At 45.9% G+C, this 22,428-nt stretch overlaps 1 protein-coding gene across 1 annotated transcript in view; it reads right to left on the bottom strand.

Annotated features, from left to right (window-relative positions):
• Nucleotides 1–22,428, bottom strand: part of SLC14A2 (solute carrier family 14 member 2) — a 47,822-nt gene that overhangs the window by 15,690 nt on the left and 9,704 nt on the right. Inside the window, exons 5-10 of the mRNA XM_056137974.1 lie at nucleotides 22,099–22,291; nucleotides 17,429–17,576; nucleotides 16,200–16,334; nucleotides 15,058–15,107; nucleotides 13,835–14,009; nucleotides 1,859–1,864 (exon numbers count right to left, since the gene is read on the bottom strand). Coding sequence (XP_055993949.1) covers nucleotides 1,859–1,864; nucleotides 13,835–14,009; nucleotides 15,058–15,107; nucleotides 16,200–16,334; nucleotides 17,429–17,576; nucleotides 22,099–22,291 — 707 coding nt within the window. The remainder of the gene's footprint in view (nucleotides 1–1,858; nucleotides 1,865–13,834; nucleotides 14,010–15,057; nucleotides 15,108–16,199; nucleotides 16,335–17,428; nucleotides 17,577–22,098; nucleotides 22,292–22,428) is intronic.

Raw genomic sequence — 22,428 nt, 5'->3', positions numbered from 1 at the left:
CCTCCCTGCAGGCCTGGCCCCCCCAGAGAAACACACAGACCTTATAGGCAGAGCCTGTAGAGAGAAGGACGGCAGATGTTTGGGAGGGAAACTGTCACTTCCTTCTCAGGCAGCTATGAAGATGAGATAATGCTTGCGGAAATGTTCTGGAAAATAACTGTGGTTCTCGCATCTCAGCACCTCCTGCCAGGCCACATCCTGGTCTGTGTCTCTCTGTTCAAATCTCCTTATCTGGGCCACACCTGGTCCTCCCAGCACCTACCCTGATTTAATTGGGTGTCAGTTTAGTGTGGGGTCTGTCACTTCCACAGACACTGAGGTCTGTGACAGTCCAGGTAGAGCTGTTCACCTTAGCACTTCTCGCTCTTAATATGTAGAGGCCAGGAGGACTGGTCAGTGGTTGGAAGCTTGCTACATATGTGTGTGGGCGAAGGCAGTTAGGATAGAGAAGGAATTAATTGGACCGTTTCTAGTAATAATTGGAAATGATCACTCTGGACAAGAAATGAGTGTTGAAAGTAGGTAAAGGGATATACATGCAATGCCCCAAAGGAGAGAGAAAGTAGTGGGGGGGGGGTAGAAAGAGAGAAAGAGAGAGAGAGAGAGAGTCAGAGACAGAGAGAGAAGGAAAGTGCCTGCCTCTATGATAGGAGGTGGGGATGGGGGGTGGGGTGGGAGGGAAGGAAACTAGGGACATTGGTGGTGGGAAATGTACACTGGTGAAGGGACAGGTGTTGGAGCACTGTATGACTAACACCCAATCATGAACAATTCTGTAACTGTGTCTCACTGTGAGTCAATAAAAAATAAATTAAAAAACAAAAACCCATGCAGCTGCTATACTGTTGGCACCCAGAACTCTTTGTTGAGTAAATGAATAGATCTTTGAATAGTAGAGTGAACATTATTGGGAATTTCATAGTATGAATTATTTAAAAATAATATATCTCATTGTAAGCATTAAGAACTTGATAAATATTGCAATAAAGGCAAGTGTTCTATGGGCTGGCAAAGGTAACAGCCAAATTGCGTGGAGTCCTCAGAGATGCTGGGTGAAAGAGCTGAGTGTGGCCAGTGTGACATGGCTAAATAAGGAAGTTTATAGATGTTGATCAGCCCCCCCAAGGCCAGCTAAATGGGAGCCCAGAAATGCCACATGAGTGGCAGGAAAAACCATTGATGAGAGAGAGAAAGAGAGTGAGTCATTGGCTATGGAGAGTTTGGTGACGGGACTTCTTTTGGTGGCTGCTATTTTACATGACTTGTTCTCAAACTCCAGAGGTGCTGGGAGGTGAGGCTGTGCATTCTAGAGCCCCAAACCCACTTTATCCACAATCACTCCCTTTTTTATAATTAGTTTCAGAGCTCCTCCCAACCCCCAATATTACAGCACAAATAGAAAATTGGAAGTGTGGCATGGCATGGGTCAGTCAGCACCAGGTGATGTTTTATAGCAGAGGGACTCTGGTCACATCAGCCCCACCTGAAGAGCGCTGTGTGTGTGTGTGTGTGTGTGTGTGTGTGTGTGTGTGTTTCCTTTTGGCAAAATCTTTTCTGGGTGGTGGATATGGATTGGAAGTTCTTTGCTTCAGAACCTTAATGCTGAGAAACTCGTGGCATGCTCCGTGGGGGTAGACCTACTGCTCTCACCTTCTCTTCGAGCCTTATCCAATGTCCTGGGGCTGGTAGCTTCACACTGGAGAATGTTTGGAAGCATATCCAGGTGCAGTCCCTGACCTCAAGGATGGCCACCATTCTGTTTTAACAGACCATGCTCCTGGCATGAGGCCCCTGCCATTGATTCAGATACTAAAGGAACTTTATGAGTCAGACTGATTTGTTCAGAATCTCCCCCCACCCCCTCCTGCTCCCCTGAGAGTCATGCCACAGAGTACTCAGGCATCCACTGCTCTCTAACGCACAGAAAACGCCAACCACTGAAACATCAGGGGCAAAAAAGGCTTTGTAGAGGAGCCCACCTGTCAAATACAATCCCGAAGCTTTATTGCCATCTTGCTGAGGGGAATAAAACAAACCCAAACCATCTCAGACAGCTTTCAGAAGGGGAGAAATGATAGAGTCTTACTGAAAATCAACCTTTACTCTAACAGGCTCATTTCTAGACAATTTTTCTAAGTTGCCTTGCTCAGGCTGGGAACAGGTTTCCCTGTCTCCTGGAGGTGAATTGATGCCCTCTGGAGATCACTAGCAATCTCCAATACACGGAGCATCTGGAACCTCCCATCAATACCCATTTGTCATCCCTCCTCCGGCTCCTGGAGTCTCTTATTCCTCCCAACACACTCTTTGTGGACACACCCACACATCACAAGGCAATTTGCTAGTTACTATGCCAGAATGACATTTTTTTTATGTGACACATCGTAAATAATTTGAGGTTTTTTTTTCCCTACATCCAATTCTCTATGATTACATTTTGACCTACATTTTTTGGCATATATTTTCTCACAAGGAAGCTAAGCTTTGAACTATGACTTGTAATTTCTGGAACTTGTGTGTGTGTGTGTGTGTGTGTGTGTGTGTGTGAGAGAGAGAGAGAGAGAGAGAGAGAGAGAGAGAGAGAGAAAGAGAGAGAGAGATATGTAAGAGGAATTGGTATTTCAGCGAAGTTGTGTTTTGCTGCCGTTTTCAAACACAATTCTATAATCAACTGCAGCATTGAATATTAGAGTTGGGGAAGGAGAGGATAGAGGAAGGATGAGATTTTTTGGGCAGACACACAGCCAGGGACCCAGCTATGACCCTAGAGGACCTAAATCCTGTAGATTTGTTTTATGTCTGGTCTTCCAGTGTAGAGTCATTTCCCTAAATCTTATTTTTCTATTTGGGATCTATTTTTGGTCTGCCAATTTACTCTTTTGAAAATAAAGACTTGGGGTCAGGTACTCTAGAATGCATTTTTAAAAAAAAACATGGCTCCTTTTCCTTCAGGAAATTAAAGTGCAATCCCTGCCCTGGATTCTTCCCAATATATCTAGACTGAGGAGAGAGATGGACAGAATAAAGATGAAGCTAGTTCCCTGAGACTACTTGGAAGCTCTAATTTTTCTAATTTACACACACACACACACACACACACACACACACACACACACACACACACGGCTGCATGAGTCACTGTAACCCTGCAATAAGATAGACTTCATCCTCCTAATCACAATTTAAACTCTTTGAAGAAAGAGATTAAGGAGAATCTAAAGTCTAGAGCAGCTCATGTGTTACTATGGTCACACCTCAGTGGTTCTCTCCTTCCCCATTTTCACTCATGCCGCATACTCATAACTGCATGTCTATTTGATCAATTTCTCTGCTTTTGATCTCTCTCTCTCTCTCTCTCTCTCTCTCTCTCTCTTCTATACATTGTCATTCAACTCCTAGGCCCTATGACTCTCTCTCCTGCTCGACAATCTATGTGGCTCCCTATTGCCAGCAGTATAATACTTAACTTCTTTTGTCTGATTTTCTCGATGTTCCACAACATAGCTAACATGATCATCCTTTCTCTTCCAATGCACATGCTGCTTTCTGGATACTCTGTCATAACACTGGCCCTCTGTTCCTCCTTTTCCTGCCTAATTTATATCTACCCTTCAAGGTCTTCTTTATGCTCTGCTTCCTCCACAAAACCACCCTTGCCTTGTCTTATTCCATTTATTGAAGGAAAAAACCATTTTGTTTGCTGAAGGTTCTACAGACTAGCAGTTTCGAAGCTCTGTCCACAGTGGAGTTTTATATTGATAATTCTAATGTCACTAAGAAGTTCTCAAGACATGCTTCCCAATCCAATGAAACTAGTCAGATTAACCAATCCTTGGTAACTAAGTGACCCATTTGTCTAGACATTGACAGAGGACACTGAAGCCCAGAGAAAAGTGGCTCACCTGAGACCACTCCTATAGTGAGTTATGAAGCTGGGTTTTGGCTTCTTGGATTTGATTCTTTGCTCCAGGAGTAGTGGTGTTTTGCAGGTGATGGCTGATATCAAACACCCAAATGATACCAAAAGAATTGTGACCTTTCAATTGAAAAAATGATGCATTATTTCATAGCTCCAAAAGCGTAACAAATGTCCAACAGCAATGAAAAGTTCAACCCAAACAAAATCCAACAACCGGTGTATGTGACACCAACTAGAAGATCAAAAATAGTTCTGAGCCACCACCTTTCTCTCTTGTTGCCACATTTCCATACTTCCTTTCTCCTCACCCTCTTCCCTACATTCCCCTCACATTATCCATGGCAAACAGCTAATTCATCACAGCACTCTTTTCCAGTAAGTTTAATACCTCCTCAGCATCTTTCTTAAAACAGTGTTCCAGAAAATTATTACCACTAGAGAGCAAACTTAATTTCCCCACTAATCTTAAAAGGGCGGTGTAGATGCTGCATATGTTTGAGAGAAAGGGCATATCAAGACCAGGGTGTTGATAGCAAGCAGAGGGCTGGCTTCAGACATATCCAGGCCTCAAAGTGTCCTTTCTCTGTGAGTTCACCAAGGTTCAGATCTTTGGGTGCCAGTTTTGGAAGAATTCACCTTGTTTACACAAGAGTCCTGATCAGATAAACTCAATATCCTGATGTTTTGGTCTCTATAGCACATGAGTCTACCTTCCAGAAACTTCCCAATAGCTATACAGAATGGACCACAGCAACATAAGATGGAAACTTAAAGAGTGGCACAGAGGAGATAGGCTGCTGAAATGTCTCTGGATACTGATACGGTCCAGCTCTATTGGCATGTCCATGGAAGGGGAAGGAATAGGTGCCAGGATGTGTGAGGTAAACCATCACACATGGGTGTGACAGGTTATGAGTGCTGAGGAAAAGGTGTCCAACTCCACCTCATAAGCATCTTCCAACACTAGCATCAGCTAGATTCAATGCTGTGATTGATGCCCTGGGTACCATACTGAGGACAGAATGTGGGTTCCAGAATCAGGAAAGGTTGACAAATGACACGAAGATTCATTCAGAGAGTCTGGTGGGTAATATGAGGCTTTGAGTGTTATGGATTCATGTGGTGCCATCCCTAGGGAGCCAGAAGAGCTCAGAGGTGTTAATTGGGGAACATGGACTTCTGTTCAGGCTCTTTGACCCCCCTGGACAGGTCTCTGCCTCATGGTTTCTTCATCAGTAAGTCAGGAGTGAGCCATTGGCATTGAGGCTTGAAGCCTCTAAAATCTCAAGTCTCTCTGGAGTGCCTGATAAGGCCTCCTGGTCTCAGAATGGGCTTTCCAGACCCCTTATCTCTATAGAAGAAAGGAACAGGTAAAGATTCCCCCCACCCCCATGAAGGTCAGGTGATCCTACTGGCTAAGGGTTCTGTTTGGCTCAGTTCTGTCCCTGGGGATCTCTTACCTGGCTCCTTTTGACTTCCTGCACAGGACTGGAGAAGCCTAAAGCATCAGCATTCGGGAAGGAGCTTCTCGGTGACTGGGCTTCACCTCTGTTCCTCGAGCCCAGGTGCTGGACTTCTCCTAAACCCCAACCTTTTCACTACCTGGAATCCACTGGCTCAGCTTCCCACTGACTTTTCCAAGTCCACGGTATATCCCCAAACCTCTGCCTGGGTCACAGCTTCCAGGTGAGGGAAGGTACCTGGAGGAGGTGCCGCGGTCACAGTATATCGCTTGCTTGCTGGCTCTGGCGTTCCTGGTGGGAGATTACTCCCTAACCTCTCCAGGGAAGGCTAGCTACCATGGTTCCCCCAGCGGGTGTTATCAGGCAGGGTTCCTTTAAAGGGGCAGAGCCTGGATGTTCTAGTAGTAGCTTTTCTGTCCTCCCTCAGCCATTACCTCCCACTTACTCCACTCATTAGACTGCTCGATCCCGCATTTGGCTTTAAAGCAGTCATCTAAGTGTTGTCTCCTCAGGGACCAATCAGCCTCCCAATCTCAGTTAACTCCCTTAATTCCCCATAGGGGCTGGGCACACAGATTGAGGAACAGTATTATCATTAGACTCTCAGTGGAAATTTCTGCAAAGTCCAAGACTAGACGCTCTCTTTCTGGTTCTCTGGAAACGTTCACACCTTCCCTTATTCCGACTTCTGCTGATCAGGGTTCTGGGGGCTCACGATGGACCCACTTGTAGAGCAAGAAGAGCCTGATCTAACCTCTGTCTGTGGGAAGGGCGGCGAGGTCTATATAGTAGGAGAGCTGGCCCTTCCCAGTCCCAGGAGGCCAAGAGGCTGGGTAGACTAGCGTTTGGAGAAGGGGCCCAATCCAAACATTTTGTTTGGCTTTGAAAGTATGGCGGGTCAAGAATCCATCCTCCCTCCTTGCCTTTCTGTACTTGTGTACCCTGGTCCCCCTTCACACACACATAACACACAGTGACAAGGGTATGAGGTGGCCTTCTCAGGTTCAGAAACAAAACTGCACCCTGAAGAAATTAGCTACACCTGAGTAGACAAACGCCCCACTGACGTCAAAGGCTCGTTCCCCATCGTGCCAGGTATTTTGGAATGGCCAACGAGGGGTCCTGATCACGGAGAACATTTGTGAAGAAGAAAAGCAAACAAGGAGCCCAGTGGGCCCCACATTCCAGGGAGCAGTCAGTTTTCTGTCAGGGACCTTCCCCCAGTGTTGTCCATGCAAGGCCTGTGACAATACTGACTTTTCCTTGTCCCGCCGTTGGCTAGTCTTGTGGCTTGAGCCTGACTGCTCATCCCTTGCACTCTTGCACTGGCATCTCCTGAGGGTTCCTGTGGAAGCCCTCTGCCCAGCTCCCTAAGCATCCCTCCATGCTTGAAGGAGTAGGGATGTCCACTAATAAACAGCAGGTAACCCATTTGAAGACAGAACTTGATTACAATCTAGAGGAGCCTTCCAGAAAGTCCACATACCTTCCATGAGCTCACTGGATCTGTGGTGCTTAGAAGTATGGCAATGTCTGTAGATAAAGGGTCGGGGGGTTGCTCCATGTCCATTCCAGAAAGTAATAACCAAGATGGACTCTTGCCCCTGATGGGCATAGTGAAGATAATATCACGGACAGTGAGGACTCCCTGAGAGACCTCTGGCAGATGATTTCCTTCAAGACCTGGTCAATCACAATTTACTTCAGAACTAAGTTTATCACCTAAGCTCAGGGCCCCCTTTCACAGCATCTTCAACCGTGTGGAGGGAAAAGACCTTTAATGACGGTCAGGAACAAAACATGGGAAGATGCCTCCGGGAAGGCAAAGGTTGTTCTGTGGAATAAGTAGTAGCTGATCTAGTTCTCCAAAGAGAGACTTTCTTTATTCTATTTCAGGAACCTTTTCAGCTGTGGGAGGAGATAAGGCCTCCTTAATAGTAAAAAAAAGATTTTTTTTCTGGCAATTCCCTTTCTCCTTCATTGACGGGGTCTTGGAATATTTCCACCAGGGACAGAAAGCTTCCTTAAGGATTCTTCTCTTTCCTCTGACAAGAGGAAGGAAAGGCCAGGGAAGTGGGGGAAAAAGTACACAAAAAAGAATGCTTTGAAAGTTGCCAAATGACACCTGTTTATTAAGTAAAAGTCATATCCACATTGAAACCACCGGCCCCTGCCTGGGTTTAGGCTATAGTTGCTTCCAGACCTTCACAAATGTAAAAAGCCAAGGAGACAAAGCAACAATGCTCAGGTAAGAAGCACAAATAAACAGGGGTGGAAATACATTGGTTCAGTGTAACCACACATACAAACCAGAAAAATCCAGTTTCTCAGTGGGTTAGTCTTCAAGGGAAGACCTGAAAATGGGGGTGAGGGAGGAAAGAAGGTCAAGGGGGAGATAGAATTGAGTGATGATGCATAACCCAACTTGGTTGCATCCACACAAGCAACTATGGTGTGTGTTTTGATAAGCAGAACAAATGACTAACTGGCAGAACTTTAGGAAAAGTTATAAAGGGAGCGAGAGTATACTTTTAATCTATCTGATCTCCATAGTCTTACTTTTGTTTTTGGGTCACATCCTAGAGTACTCAAGGATTACTTCTAGCTCTATATTCTCTCTCTCTCTGGTCACATGATCTTACCTTTTGCTACCTCAATGACATGATACTTTTCTGTGGGAACTCAAGAACACAAAATCACAAAAACTTGGGTTAGGAAGAGAGTGGCAGCAACAGTCATCTATATTCAAACAAGCATCTCCAATAGGTCTGCAACCTCTGGCAGAATATAGACTCAGGAGCTCACAGGATAGCCACTTCTCAGGCAACTTCCATTGTTAAAATACTCCCCTCTTCACTGATATAAAGTCAGCCTGCTTATCACTTCAACCTGGTGGTCCTTGTTCTGCGTCCTAAAGTGATGCAGGGAAAGTTGACTTCCTCCACAGTGTCACCCCAACTGCAGACAGTAATGACTCCAACTGTGTCTTCTCTGAGATAAATACAATAGCTTTGCAATCACTTACAAGGACACAAAGGATTCCAGACCTCATTTACTCAGCCAGGCCTTATCTCAGCATGCCCTCTCTTATTGAGCATACTTTAAAAAAAAAATGAATGCTAACCATTATTTTCTCTGTATTTCCGCCCTCCCCCCCCCTTAAAAAATACAACCTGTTCTCACAAATTACTCCTTAAGCCTAAGATGCAGGTGATTGATCAAGCTTACTGTGTTACCTTCCTGAGACTATTTATATTTTCACAGGTTCAAAGCTTTAAACAGAAGGGATGCCTGGGAACATGACAGAAAAGGACAAGAGAAGAGCCAAAAATTTCCTGGAACCATTAAAATAGTGCTTTATAATTTTCCTGAACAAAAGACAAACTCAACCAGATAATTCAATCAAAATAAATTAAACTTATGTGACTCTGACAGTCGGTGGTGCCTGCCTTGTCTTTACGTCAGGCGAGATTATACTTAGTGGGAAAATTCCTATGAAATAAATTCCTTGAAGGCAGAGACTGGTCTGATTCTTCCATGATTTTTTGTCAAGCATGGATCTGGGTAACATATTAATAGTTCCTCCAACAATGTCTTCTGGATGAATGAGTGAATGGTGTAAGCCCATGAGACAGTTTCTAGGGGTTTACTTCAGGGCATTTGGTATAAGCCCCAACTGTTATGCAAACAATTAGTTAAGGGGACAATTAGTTAAGAAGGGAAAAGACAGAAGTCTGGGACCACAAATGACCAAAAACTGTACCTAATTTTTGGAGGCAGAGAAGAGAGACAAAAGCAAAAGAATAATATAAACAAAATGGAAATCAAATAATGGGAATTCAATTTTGGTCCTCATCCCCAATCGTTCTCTGAAATTGAAAGGCATGAGTGAAAATTCAACTTATCTGTTGAATTGAATGAAAGGATGTTTACTGTTAGATTATGAATCAGTGGTCTGAAAGATAAAATAGAAGAAATATCTCAATACGGAGGAAAATCCACATATGGTAGTAATTGGGATGGTAACAAGCAATTGGAACAGAGATAAATAAGGCCTAGCATATGGATAACAGGTGTTCTAGAGAGAGTGAAAGAAGAGATGGAGAAAGATAAACTGTTAAAGAAATATTAGCAGAAGGATTGCCTATCTAGAGAAAGATGAGCTTGCAAATGGAGAGGTAGTATTGGTAAGAAAAGACACATTTAGGAATAACTTTATAAGCCTTGAGAACTTCTGGGTGTGGCCCCTAAACCAATATCAAAAACAACCAACAAAATCCAAAAAACACAAGTGAGGATTAAAAAATGCAGAGTTTATATTTTATAATAGTAAGAGGTCAAATTTATGAAGAATCAATGATAGGCATAGGCATTGTTTAGGTATTAAACAATGTAATCAATCAGTAGGTACCAAACAATTTTGCTCTCTAAATATATGAAAGCAAAGTTTCATAAATGCCACGAATTTAAGGATGTTTTAAACATTTAATAACCCCATTTCAGAATTATGGCCTCATAGATAAAACTAAAGCAGAGGTAAATAATAAAAAAATATATCTGATATGAGGTTCTTCCAAATAAAACTTTAGCATTTTATATCCAAAGTCAATTACTTGGCTACAAAGAAAAACTCATAAAGCTTTGAAGTATTTTATAAGCTATTTTCCAATAAAACTAGAGGGTTAAATAACGTTAAAAGATACAAAATGCTGAAAATTTAAGAACCATCTTTAAATAATCCTTGGATCAAAGAGAAATAAAAACAAAAATTGTACATAATTTAAAAAAATGATCAAAGTAGGATATTGTATTCCAAGATATCTAGCATACAGCTAATGCTGTTCTGAGGAGAACAATTGATAGCCTTCTATGTCTTTTTTTTTTTGTCAAAAGAGAAATATTTCAAAGGAAGAAACTTCTTTTTCTTTTTTACTTTACATCAATTTAAAAACATGAAGGCAAAAAAGTAAAAGTAAAGTAAAGGCCCTCCCGTTGATCATCGATTTGCTCGAGCAGGCCCAGTAACGTCTCCATTGGAGACTTTGTTGTTACTGTGTTTGGCATATCGAATACATCACGGGTGGCTTGCCAGGCTCTGCCGTGCGGGCGAGATACTCTCGGTAGCTTGCCGGGCTCTCCGAGAGGGGCGGAGGAATTGAACTCAGGTCGGCCATGTTGGCTGTGTGCAAGGCAAACGCCCTACCGCTGTGCTATCACTCCAGCCCATGAAGGCAAAAAATAGAAATAAATCACTAGCAAAGAAGAAAAATAGATCCTGTGGGAGACAAACCAAAACAGTAGAGAGGGCATATACATCCCCAAACTACTTGTCTATTTAAAAAGGCTCTAAGACAGTTGAGCCCCTCAGAAAATGGATTAAGAAAAGAGAGAGCAGAACGACATAAGGTTAGACATGGGAAAGAAGATCAAGCCACATTTCAGGCAAGACTGACCCTGCTGCAGGAGGTACATTCTGAGCTAATGAAGGACAACAAAACTGGGCAACTATAGAAAACGGATGATCTCTTGGCAAACCTTCCAGTAAGACCAGAGGCTGGAGACAATTTCACGAAGTCATTGGCTACAGAAGGCCAGCTTGGAAAAGATGTAAGATGGGGTCCTGGGAAAGAACAGCAGGAAGAAATATCACAGGAGTACATGCTCTCACAGGTAGTGCAGAAGATGAGGGGCGGGTGAAGTGAGGTCTGGGGCAGAGAAGGATCTGGAGGAGGGTAGGGGGGCCGTGGGGAGTGGGAGCAGAGTGTGATCTGGGATGAGGCATTGGTGCCCCAGCCTCACACAGACATTCCTTCTCTTGTCAAGGCTATTTTTGTTCAGCACTACATGATGCTGTTAGACTGTCATCTGAACACACAAGAACTGCTTCTTGTGGGAGCTTGTGGTCCTAGAGAAAAAGCGTGAGGGTGGGGATCCTAGCCCTTCTCCCCGATGGAGGCTAATCCCACACCAGCTGATGTTGGTGGTGAGAATCTGCAAGCTTAAGGCTTCTCCTCATTCGAGGGGATCAGTGAGAAGGACTGGGGAAGGCAGCAGAGGGAAAGTCAGCTGGGCTTTCTGCAAGAAATCACATCATTCACCAAATATTTGGTTGCTTTAAAAAACATTTCTCTTTATTCTAGTGTCCAGCTAATCCCATGATTATGTTCTTTCTTATAGGAGAAGAGTAGAGAATTCATTTTCCTTTCACTTTGTACATAAGTGCCCACCTGGACCACAATGTTCCAGAATTTCTGTGGTTTTCCCACATTAGGTGGGCATAGTTTTCCCCTTTTTCTCAGTAACCTCATTCTTTATTTTTCTTCAATGAAGTTTGCCATACAGTTAACTGTTAATTCCTGAAGAGGTTAAAGTGAGAGCTTGGGAGAGTAAAAACAAACAAACAAATGAAAACATTCCCAAACAGTAGCCAAAATAGTACCTTGTCAACCATGATCTGTGAAGAACTGGGAAGAGAAGGGAGTGGAAGATAATCTGTGCAAGTGAACCAAAAGGATTTTTCATTTTTCATATCCTAACAGTTTTCCAGATAGTTCCCATTTGGGTTGCATTCCCTGGATGGAGAGTTTCTGAGTGTTCCCCCGAAAGGAGCCCAGAGTCCCTGGTCACAGTGTAATTTCCCTGTAAGGAGCAAACTGGGTTTCTGGCTCTGTTAGAGCTTCTTAGACTATGCTGGGGGTTGCGGGGGGGCTGGGGGGCATCTTCCTCTATTGTGGAGTCACATCTGGAAACCCTTTACCACTCTTGGGAAGGATTCTTGCATCTTAAGATGGGGGACACTTGGCATTCGTGCTTTCTGCCAGTATAGATTCTAGGGGCCTCCCTGTTCTTCCTGCATGGGAACTCCTGCACCAAGGGCCATCCCATATGTGGTGGTGAGCCTGATGGAAGACAGATAAGAGGCAGAAGGGGGGACAGAGACAAAAGGCCCACCCAGCCTGAGGATTGGTGGAAGGAGGAGCTGGTTTATAGCTGCTCTCCCAGGCCATGGCACTGGCTTTTTCCATTCTTTGGAAAGATCCTTGGAGCAGATGGCACTGATTGGGATCGCAGTGATCTCACTTTCTTGGGTACCATTTCTTAAGGATCTTCAGCCTTACCGTAAGGCAGTGTCTGTGTGATTGCGTGTGTTGGGAAGGACTGGAGCTCCTTCGGGCCTGGGAACCACCTACCATCCTAATCTCTGTTATGTCAATTACTAGCATCCATGTGTTATTGTGCCAAACTTTAGTGACAGGGCCTGGAAAGTGACACATGTGCATCCAATTTAGCTCGTTGCCTTGTCAAGAATCTTACTGCAAGACAACCACAAATGCTTATTCATTGGCATAGTGTCTAAATGGTTTGTCTAAATGACTTCATGCTACAATGATGTGATTCGGTACTTACAAAAGAAACTTCCTGGTTTTGGGATCCCTCTCTGTTAATTTATATTTGACCCTTTCTCAAAAGAGTTTGCCACCTCTGATAAATATAAAAGTAAAGACAATGCAAACTAATGATGTTAAATGCGAAGCCAAATGAAGGGATTTATGGATAACTGTCTTTCTATAGTTGGGTAAATCACAGGAGTATCCCAGACCTGAAACTTCCAACACTCATAAGCAAACAGGAAAAATGAAACAGATTCCCCCAGCTTTTCACACACTGAGCTCAGGAATTGTTCTCAACTGCAATCTCTGTTCAGAGTTGCTGGTTTGACTGGCACTGAGAAATGCTGACCCCTTGAGATTACAGTACATACAGGAATCCAACTTTATTCCTATCTACTAGTAAATGTCATCTTGCTCTTTATTAATCACTGAACGAGACTCTCCATTGAGTTTCAGTGCCTTAGTCTCCCTGTCTTTATTTTAAAGTTCAACCAATTTAAAAATTCTTCATTAAATAAGATAGTGGCTAATACTTGGGGTTCAGGGGCCCTCACAACTACCCCCCATGGTGATTGGGGGGCATGTGGGGCTGGTGATTGAACACAGGGCTCGACCCGTTAGCCCCTTGAGCTCCCTCCCTGGCGCCTAAAATCCCTCCTTTCTACAAAGCTGCGTGTGACCTCCAGGGCTCCGTCTACTACAGCCCCTCCAGTTTCTCATGTGGCTCTGAGTTCTCACCCACCCCAAGTCAGCCTGGAACTGCTCAGCTTCCCCAAGGAGAAAACCTCCATGTTTCTCTTTCAAGTTGATGATGTTTAAAACACAGGCCCAACACACTTGTCACTGATGTTCTCGAACGTCGCACAAAGGACAGTGCCAGTGATGTGAGCAGAGAGAGGAAGTGAGCGAGAGGGGAGAGGGAAGGGAAGTTACAGGCGTGCTTGGTTTCACCCAGGTGCAAGGACAGGCAGAGAGGGAACAGCAGTAGCAGATGGCCCAGAGCTGAAACCAAGGGCACAGACACCACGTCCAGGCTAAGAGCCTGGAACTTGGCTAGTCACCACTGGGGGCCTTCTCTTCCTCGCCATTCCTCAGAGTCAGGTAGTAGACGCGGTTGGCCTCCGGGTAGGTGACCTTGTTGAGCGGGAGCTTGTAGATGGCAGGATTGCTGGTGGTCAGCAGTAGGAAGATGAGGGTGGAAAGGCAGAAGGGCCAGGTGCAGGGCGGCACACCAATCTGGAAAGAAAAGTATGGGTTAGAGAATGGTTCTGGTCCCTAGGGGCTGCTGGGGTTCAAGGTTCAGGGTTCACCTTTGTCCCTAGTGATGGCATTGGTTCCTGGATTGCTAACAGTGGTAGGTTAAGGAATGTGAGGTGTTGCTACCTTTGGAACAGTCAGATTATTTAGGTTTTTTTTTTTTCTTTATGGGTCACACCCAACGATGCTCAGGGGTTACTGCTGGCTCTGCACTCAGGAATTACCACTAGCGGTGCTCAGGGGACCATATAGGATGCTGGGAACTGAACCAGGGTTGGCCCTGTGCAAGGCAAATGCCCTATCTGCTGTGCTATTGCTCCAGCCCCATAATTTAGTTTTTTTTAAATTAAAAAACTTGTTTTATTGGTTTGTTTTTGGCCAGAAATGCTTGCCCCTTGAGATTAGAGTATATACAGGAATCCAACTTAATTCCTGTCTACTAGGAAATGTCATCTTGCTCTTCACTAATCACTGAATGAGACGCCCCATTAATTGGGGAGAGCAGCAGCTGATTACTTACTCCTGGCTCTGTGCTCAGAGATCACTCCTTGATGGCTCAGAGGGCCATGTGGAGCCTGGGATCGAACTTTGGGGTGGCCACATGCAAGTCAGGAGCCCTACCCTTTGTACATTTAAAACATGGGTCTAGCATGTGTTCTAGGTCTTGGCACCCAGTCAGATTATTTTAATGTTGGGATTGAAAGCAGACCTAGGAGTGACCCTCGCATCTAGCCCAAAACAAGTCCCTCCATCTTGTTGTCTGTGTTCTCTGCTGGTTATGTTACTATCATGTTAGACTTCACATGCATGCATGTGCATCCTCACATGCACACACACACACACACACACACACACACACACACACACACACACACCCTTCAGAGGTGCAAGCATGTAATCACCAGTCCTGTGCACAGGCCCTGGGTAACTCTTGACAAAGTTGTGGAGGCAAGTACAAGTCCCTAGTCGCTTGAAGCCCTGACCAGGGTAGGACCCTTGAGGAGAGAGCAGGAGATTCCAAACTTACCACAGACATGATGTTGGCGAGGGCTGCTCCCATGTACGCAGAGAACAGGGCTGTGGAGGTACAAATCTGTTAAGAGTCATGTCTCAGGGCCCCAGCTCCCTTTCTCCAAGAGCAAGGGCACCCCCTGCTTCCTGCAGCCATTTCTGGGTGTCTGTGCTGCACCACAGCCCATTCACCTGCCAGCCTGAGCTGCCTCTGCAGGTGGGTGTGGCCCATTCCCCACTGGATTGCCTGCACCAGGGCCAGAGAGGAAAACACTCATATCCTTTGGACCTCCCCAGTCCCCTGCAGGAAGCCTTGCATAGAGTTGGGGTGCAGGAGACATTTTTAAAAAAGAAACAACCTAGTGTATTGATTCAGGGAGGTGAGAAAGGGTGCAGATGGGAAAAGGGGTGGCCAAGGGTGCATTCATGTTAGCCAAAAGCACTGCAACACAGACTCTTCCCACCTTGCCCGCCTCCTCCAGGCAGGCTGCAGAGCTGCTCCTTTTTCTGTTCCCTCCTCCCACAGTCAGCTGACCCCCATCCCTCTGCAGACCCCACCTCCATTCATCTCCCCTGCTCTACCTCCTGTCTCAGTCCTGTCTTTTGTCTAAATGAAATTGAAAAATAAGCCAGAGTCCATTATCTCTGGACTCCAAGAGAAGGAAGCTTCTATGGTGCTGTGTCATGGGGTTCAGAGGACTAGGTGCTCCCAGATACAGCATTTCCCTGGCTCTCCCCAACAATCCCACTGGACACTGAGAAAGGCTTCATCAATAGCTATATCATTATTTCTCTTCTTGTGACTCCATGAGGTGAACACCACTGCATCTTCCTTGACTAACCTAAGGCCTGGCACCTAGCAGAGCCCTAGAAATGTTGAAGGGAGAGACACTCTGGACAGGAGTGCTGACACCAGAGCATGAAGAAAGCTATGTGTTTTCCTCATACACTTTCCAGCGCTGTCTATGTTGACAAGGAAGCTCAGCAATATTCCCACTGTCCAGGAGCCCACCACCAAACCTAATCCTCTGAGAACCCCAGACGCTGGCCCCTCTCTCTCTTTGGTGAGCCCCAACTTCTGGCTGCCCCATTCCATTTAAGGGGGTCAGGGAGACCAGGAGCTGAGTGGCTTGATTTCCAGCCTTCCCAAATACCCACCACAGACGAGGGCTAGCAGGTGGGTCTGCCAAGTGAGGGCGTAGAACATGCCGCCAACCGCTATGCAGGAGAGGACGCAGTTGTAGCTCCAAAGGCCCAGGTAGATCTTCTCAAAGGGCGTGGCCACCGTCAGGGCTGTGGAACAAGGTGGGGGTGGGAGACGTTTCTGGCCAATTCTGCGTTCCAGCACAGAAGGCCATCCCAAGGTAGTGCCAGGTCTCAGGGTGGTCTCACTTCTTATCCTGTCTGGACCCATCAGGGGAGCCCCCACAGCAAGGACAGACCAGTAGGTTTCCAGATAGCAACGAATTATCATGGAAGGTGAATATATGCAGAGTGGGGAGAAGCCAGGAAGAAGGGTGGGGGAGGGTGCTCTCCCTTGGCCCCAGGGGCTAAAATTTCACCAAAAAGGATTTTAATAGGAAAAGTGCTACAGAAAGGTGATCCAGGGGCACATGGTGCTATAGGTAGAAAGAAATATTGCAGCAAATAAAGTAGGAGATATTAACCTGGATCAAGAATTTATGAGTGCCTCCCACACTGCTTTTAATCTTTGGAAGATTTGTAAATTTAAAATTATTTCCATTTTTTTTCTACATTTTAAGTTTTGGAGTTACACCCAGTGATGCTCAGCCACCTATTCCTGGCTCCGTGCTCAGGAGTGACCCCTAGTGGTGCTCAGGGGACCATATGCAGTGCCAGGGATTTGAACCAGGGCCATGGCCAAGGCAGACACATGCAAAGCAAGCAACTTACCTCCATACTATCCCTCTGAGATAGTAAAGTTGTTGTTGTTGTTTTAAAAGTTATGCTACCAAGTGATTTTTGGAAAATATAGAAATAAGTCAACAATCTGCATATTCATATAGAAATGCCTGCACATACATATGCATACACGTGGCACTACTAAATCACACTTGGTCAATGCAATCAGGTGTCCCAGGCCCTTATCTTTCTCTCTGTGGAGTCTACTCTGTTCCCCATTCACTCCTGCTCTCCCCACTTGGCTGAGGTTGCAGTTTGCAGTCAACCTGGTCTGCACACTCCTTGCATCTCTGCACACTTGCGGCTGCCAGTCACTCCCTTTGGAGGCTCAAGTCGGGGAAAAACCCCTCACCCAAACATTGTTTAGAAGCAAAAGCCAAGAGAAGGAAGCTTGGAAATTTGTTGAGTCTGGGAGAAACTCCAGGAGAATGCTCCCAGCCTCCCTGAGGAGCGGGCTGGCCTACCTGCCAGCATCCCCACGATGGAGCCGATGGCGGCGTGCAGGCAGATGAGTGGTGAGCAGATGAACAGGGCCACGAGGAACACACCGCCCGTCCAGGGGTTGTCACAGCCATACACCTGGCCCACCCCTACGGGGATGGCTTGTAGCAGCTACAAAGTCAACAGAATCCGGTCACTGGAGCATGGGATCCTAATGGCCAGGCCTCAGGGCCCGGAAGGAGCCATTTCTGCAGGAGCTAATAGGCTGGAAGGTGGATGACTGTGCCTTCCAGTGTGTGACAGAACATCAGAAGGCACATGCTGTAACAAATGGTTCCTCACTCCACCACCCTGCAGGCATCTCAGCACCCCTCCTGCAAAGCAGGCAGCTCTCCCACGGGGAGCATGTGTGGAGGCCTCAGGGGGCTTCTTCCCACAGAGAAGGAGAGAAACATTGCCACTGGGGCTTTCAAATCACTCGAATTTCCTCTAGACCTTCTGAAATCCAGTAACTGTTCCAGGGACATTGGACAGATTCTTGGCTATCGTTTTTTTTTCTTAAAATATATATATGTATATATATATTTTATATATATTTGTCACAGCTGGTAGGGCGTTTGTTTGCCTTGTGCACCTCCCTCAGAGAGCCCGGCAAGCTACTGAGAGTAACTCACCCACAAGGCAAAGCCTGGCAAACTTCCCGTGACGTATTTGATATGCCAAAAACAGTGAAGACTTACTGGGCCCGCTCGAGCAAATCGATGAACAACAGGAGGACAGTGCTTGTTTTATTACATTCATTTTTATTTGGGGGCCACACCCAGCAGTGTTTAGGGTTTACTCCTGGCCCTGCACTCAGAGATCACTCCTACTGGGCTTGGGAAACCTTGTGGGGTTCTGGGGATTGAACCTGGGTTGTCCACGTGCAATGCAAGTGCCCCATCCACTGTACTATTGTTCAGCCCTGACCTCTGGCTCTTTTTTTTTTTTTTTTTTTTTTGCTTTTTTGGGTCATGCCCGGCAATGCAGAGGGATTACTCCTGGCTTCGCATTCAGGAATTACTCCTGGCGGTGCTCAGGGGACCATATGGGATGCTGTGAATAGAACCTGGGTTGCCTGCATACTAGGCAAATGCCCTATCTGCTGTACTATTGCTCCAATCCCAATCTCTGGCTATCTTGATGGTTGATTCAACCTTAAAGGCACCCATCTTATTGGTGATCAAGACGATTCTAGTTTCTGAGCTTGAACCCTATTTTTTTGGTGTCTGCTGCACGCTCAGTGTGTGGGGACCAAGAGGGAGAAAGGGTACTTCCCCTGCTCTCCAAGAGTCCTTGGAGAGATTTCTGGAGAAGATAATGCTCCTGCATCCCCAGAGCTGAGAGTCAGCAAGCGACAGTTAGGAGCTGACTGATGGATTGTAGGTCAGGTGGATTTTTTCTCCCCAGGTTGGAAGTCCCACATTAGGATGGGACTTTCAGGGTGCAAAGAAAAGAAGGAAGATGTGTAGATTAGGAGAGCTCTGATCTGGAGTTGGAGGCTCCAAGAGAATTTCAGGAGTCTCTGTGTCACTAGGAGCACATTGGCTCCACTGCACTCTATATGCTGGTCCATTCATGTGTAACACAAGAAGACCACTCTCGCCTTGGCCTCTTACAGCTTTAAAACTATTCAAACTCTTTTCTTTCCCCAAATTTAAATCATGCAATAAAGTTATAGTAGTGGAGATTGTAGCTACTGGAATAAAGGCAGACTCTCAGAGCGTAGCATGGAATTGAAAGTCCAGAGACAGGTACGCAGATTTAAGGGCATCTGATCTTCAACAAAGGAGCTAGGAATATGAAGGGAAGTGGAGCAAAGAAAGACTCTTAGACAAATCGTTATTTTGGGAGAGCCAGGCCCTGTGGTGCTCAGTGGACCATGTGGTATAAGATAAGTAACCCAGGGCTCCTGCATGCAAAGCATGTCCTCCAGCTCTTTGAGTCATCTTCTGACCCCTATTGGAACTCTGAGCATAATTTGCCCAGGAAACCCAGCTTTAGTGTGGGGAACAGGAAATAGAGGTGTTCAACAAACAGTCATGTTTCCCGAAGGCTAAGAAACGCAGGATGGTGAGCAGATTCTGACGTTTCCCTTCCCCTCCTGGAACACTGATTTTTAAGCCCAAGCAGTCAAGAATGAGAGGAATGAGAGAACAAAATGCCTTGGAAAGGAGCCCTGGGTGGAGAAGGAAGTGTCCTCTCAGCATCCAGAGCTTAGCCTGGTGAGCTGTGGCCCTGGGACCTCCACTCCACCAGCTTTCCTGGCGTACCCTAGTGGGAAGGGCACTCAGGTGTACCTGGAAATTTACTGAGCACCGACCTCTCCTGACTCTGGAACCATCCTTTGAGAGCAACCCAGCCCAGTTAAGCAGAAGGAAAGTCACTCCCTCCATTGTTCTGAAGAAAGAGGGAGTCCAGGATGAGGATTCCTGCAAACTCTGTGTGGAAGAGGTGGAGCCTGTGGTCAGAGTGGTGAGTGGTGAGAACTCAAAGGGTTAGTCAGAGTGTCCTGATAAATGGATTTGGATCCTACCACTCTTTGTTTAGTTTGAAGCTGAACAAGAGGCATCTGTTGCCTGGACCTTCTCTATTCTGGCACTCTCAGTGTTAGCGAGGCTGTTCAGCCTCATGGTGTGGGGTGGGTGGGTTCCTTCCTGGCAGTGCTGCATGCTTCTGCCTGGTCTCATGGACCACATTCCTGGTAGGGCTCAGAGGAAGTGGGTTAGTGTCCCAAAGACAATGAGTTGAATTACCAAGAGGGTAATGACTTCATCAACATTTGTGGCTCTTGGCTTTGTCCCTGTGTCTACCCCAGCTGTTTTCCGTGGGAGAGGTAGGCTTTCCCATAAGAATAGGCCTCTGCCTCTTCCATTTCTTTCATTTACGCCCCAACTCTACCATGCTGGGTCTCAACAAAACTTGAAAAAGGTGTTGGTTTGGTTGCTCCTAGGGCCAAGGTCTTTTCCTTCTCTCATAGGTTTAGGTTTAGAGTGTGGCTGTCTTTGGAGGGCCTGAGCTGGGTACCCTACCCCACAGGGAAGGATACCTCCAGAGTTAAGCACCCAGCAGTCGGGCTACTATGAATCTGGAGCATGTGTTGATGAGGAATTGGGCTCATTGATTGAAGACTCAGATATCACAAACAGTAGTTGAGGAATAGATTGTGTTTTTAGATAGGTAGTTGTGTTTTTATATAGGTAGTTGAGATCCTGGAAATAGTGATTCTGGATTTCTTCAGGAAGCTTAGATGAGTGAACAATAAAGGGAGACAAATTTCTAGGGAATGGAAAGAACATTCTCTCAGAGGTGTCTCAAGAAGTTGAAGGTTTGCCTCCCACAATTCTTTCTGTGTGGATGCATGTCTGATGTGGGAGAGTTGGTGGTTCATCGCCTGTGTGCCTGGGTTTTAAGCTGAAGTACTAGCTGTAATTTGGTTTTGGGCAGCCAGCTCTGTGCCTTATAGTTTTCTCATCTATAAAGTGAGATTCATGATTGAACTTACACTGTTGGGTTATTATGAGGATGAAATGAGTTAATAAATTAAAGGCTTGGAAGAGTGTTCGACATAATGGTTGCCTTTGTATTAACTATGAACTATCTCTGTGCTAATTAACAAGGCCCTAACTTCCCAGGTATGCATACTTAATCTTGTTAAACCCTTATTTTACCCCGTTAGCTACAACATCTAGAGATTGGAGGAACACACATATCTGCAAGATTGTCAGGAAAGGACATAAAGCAGGCTCCTCGGGTCTGGCATGATTGCCATCTGGATAGAAAGCTATTTTGCTACAGTGAGGTCTGTACACTGTATCTCCCCCCCCCCCCCCCGCCACACACACACACACACACATGCCTTCCCCAGCCTCCACTCATTATAGGCCAGGAGCACCCTCACATGCTTTTATTGCTCAAGCGGGCCCAGTAACGTCTCCATTGGAGACTTTGTTGTTACTGTGTTTGGCATATCGAATACGTCATGGGGAGCTTGCCAGGCTCTGCCGTGCGGGCGAGACACTCTCGGTAGCTTGCCGGGCTCTTCGAGAGGGGCGGAGGAATCGAACTCGGGTCGGCCATGTTGGCTGCGTGCAAGGCAAATGCCCTACCGCTGTGCTATCACTCCAACCCAGACATGCTTTTATTGACAATTAAAATTAATATGACCACATCTACTGGGAGATGTGGGGAGCAAACAGGCCTTTCTGAGAACCCTGATCTGGAAAGTACATACAACTCAGCCCTGTCTTCTGTTGGTATTGTCCTGAAAAAAATTTCAACCATTCACCAATTATCCATCCTATTTCATTCCCACCACCTCAATGCCTCCATTCTGTGTTGCCAACCTGTTTCTGTCCTCTTGCTTCATATCTGTTTCCCTTTGTGGAGTTTAGACTGCATGAAAGCAGAGTAGGTATCTTTATATTGTGGACTTGCTGAGTCTGATGAGGACTCAGACCTATATAGTCTTCAGGAAGGGCTTGTTAAAAGAACCTATGACATGACAGTGACCTTTCCTTACTCTTCCTGACCAAGACCCTCATCCTATGGAGATCAACAAGAGAAGCCGAGAGCCTGGATCATCCACAAGTGCTTCCTGAGAGTTCTGTGGTGGAACCTGGGCTCCCAACTCATCTGTCATGGGCTAACTTACCAAGGGCATCTCAATTTCTGTCCAGGTGATGTTGGGCAATGAAGACACGGGTTTCACCAGCTTCGTGGGGAAGAAGAGGTTGTAGTGGCCTGTAGCTGCCAGGTATAGGGTCACCACGATGTTGAAGGGCAGCGTGAAGACGGGGAGGTCCCATTTGCTGAAGATGGAATTCAGTGCACTAGAAAGGACTGGGCTGAAGATGGAGGAGAAAAAGATTCCATCACTGACATGGCCCCTTTTAGCTCTGTGCATTGAGTCATTGACAGTTCTTTTTCTTTCCTAAGGCCATGCCTGGCTCTTTGGAACGTTTAGTGTTCTACTGATTTGAGA

This window comes from Sorex fumeus, unplaced genomic scaffold (genome assembly GCF_029834395.1).
Source record: "Sorex fumeus unplaced genomic scaffold, SorFum_2.1 ptg000128l, whole genome shotgun sequence".
Lineage (NCBI taxonomy): Eukaryota > Metazoa > Chordata > Mammalia > Eulipotyphla > Soricidae > Sorex > Sorex fumeus.
Note: the sequence above shows the minus strand (reverse complement) of the source record. Positions and strands in the feature narration are given on the sequence as shown.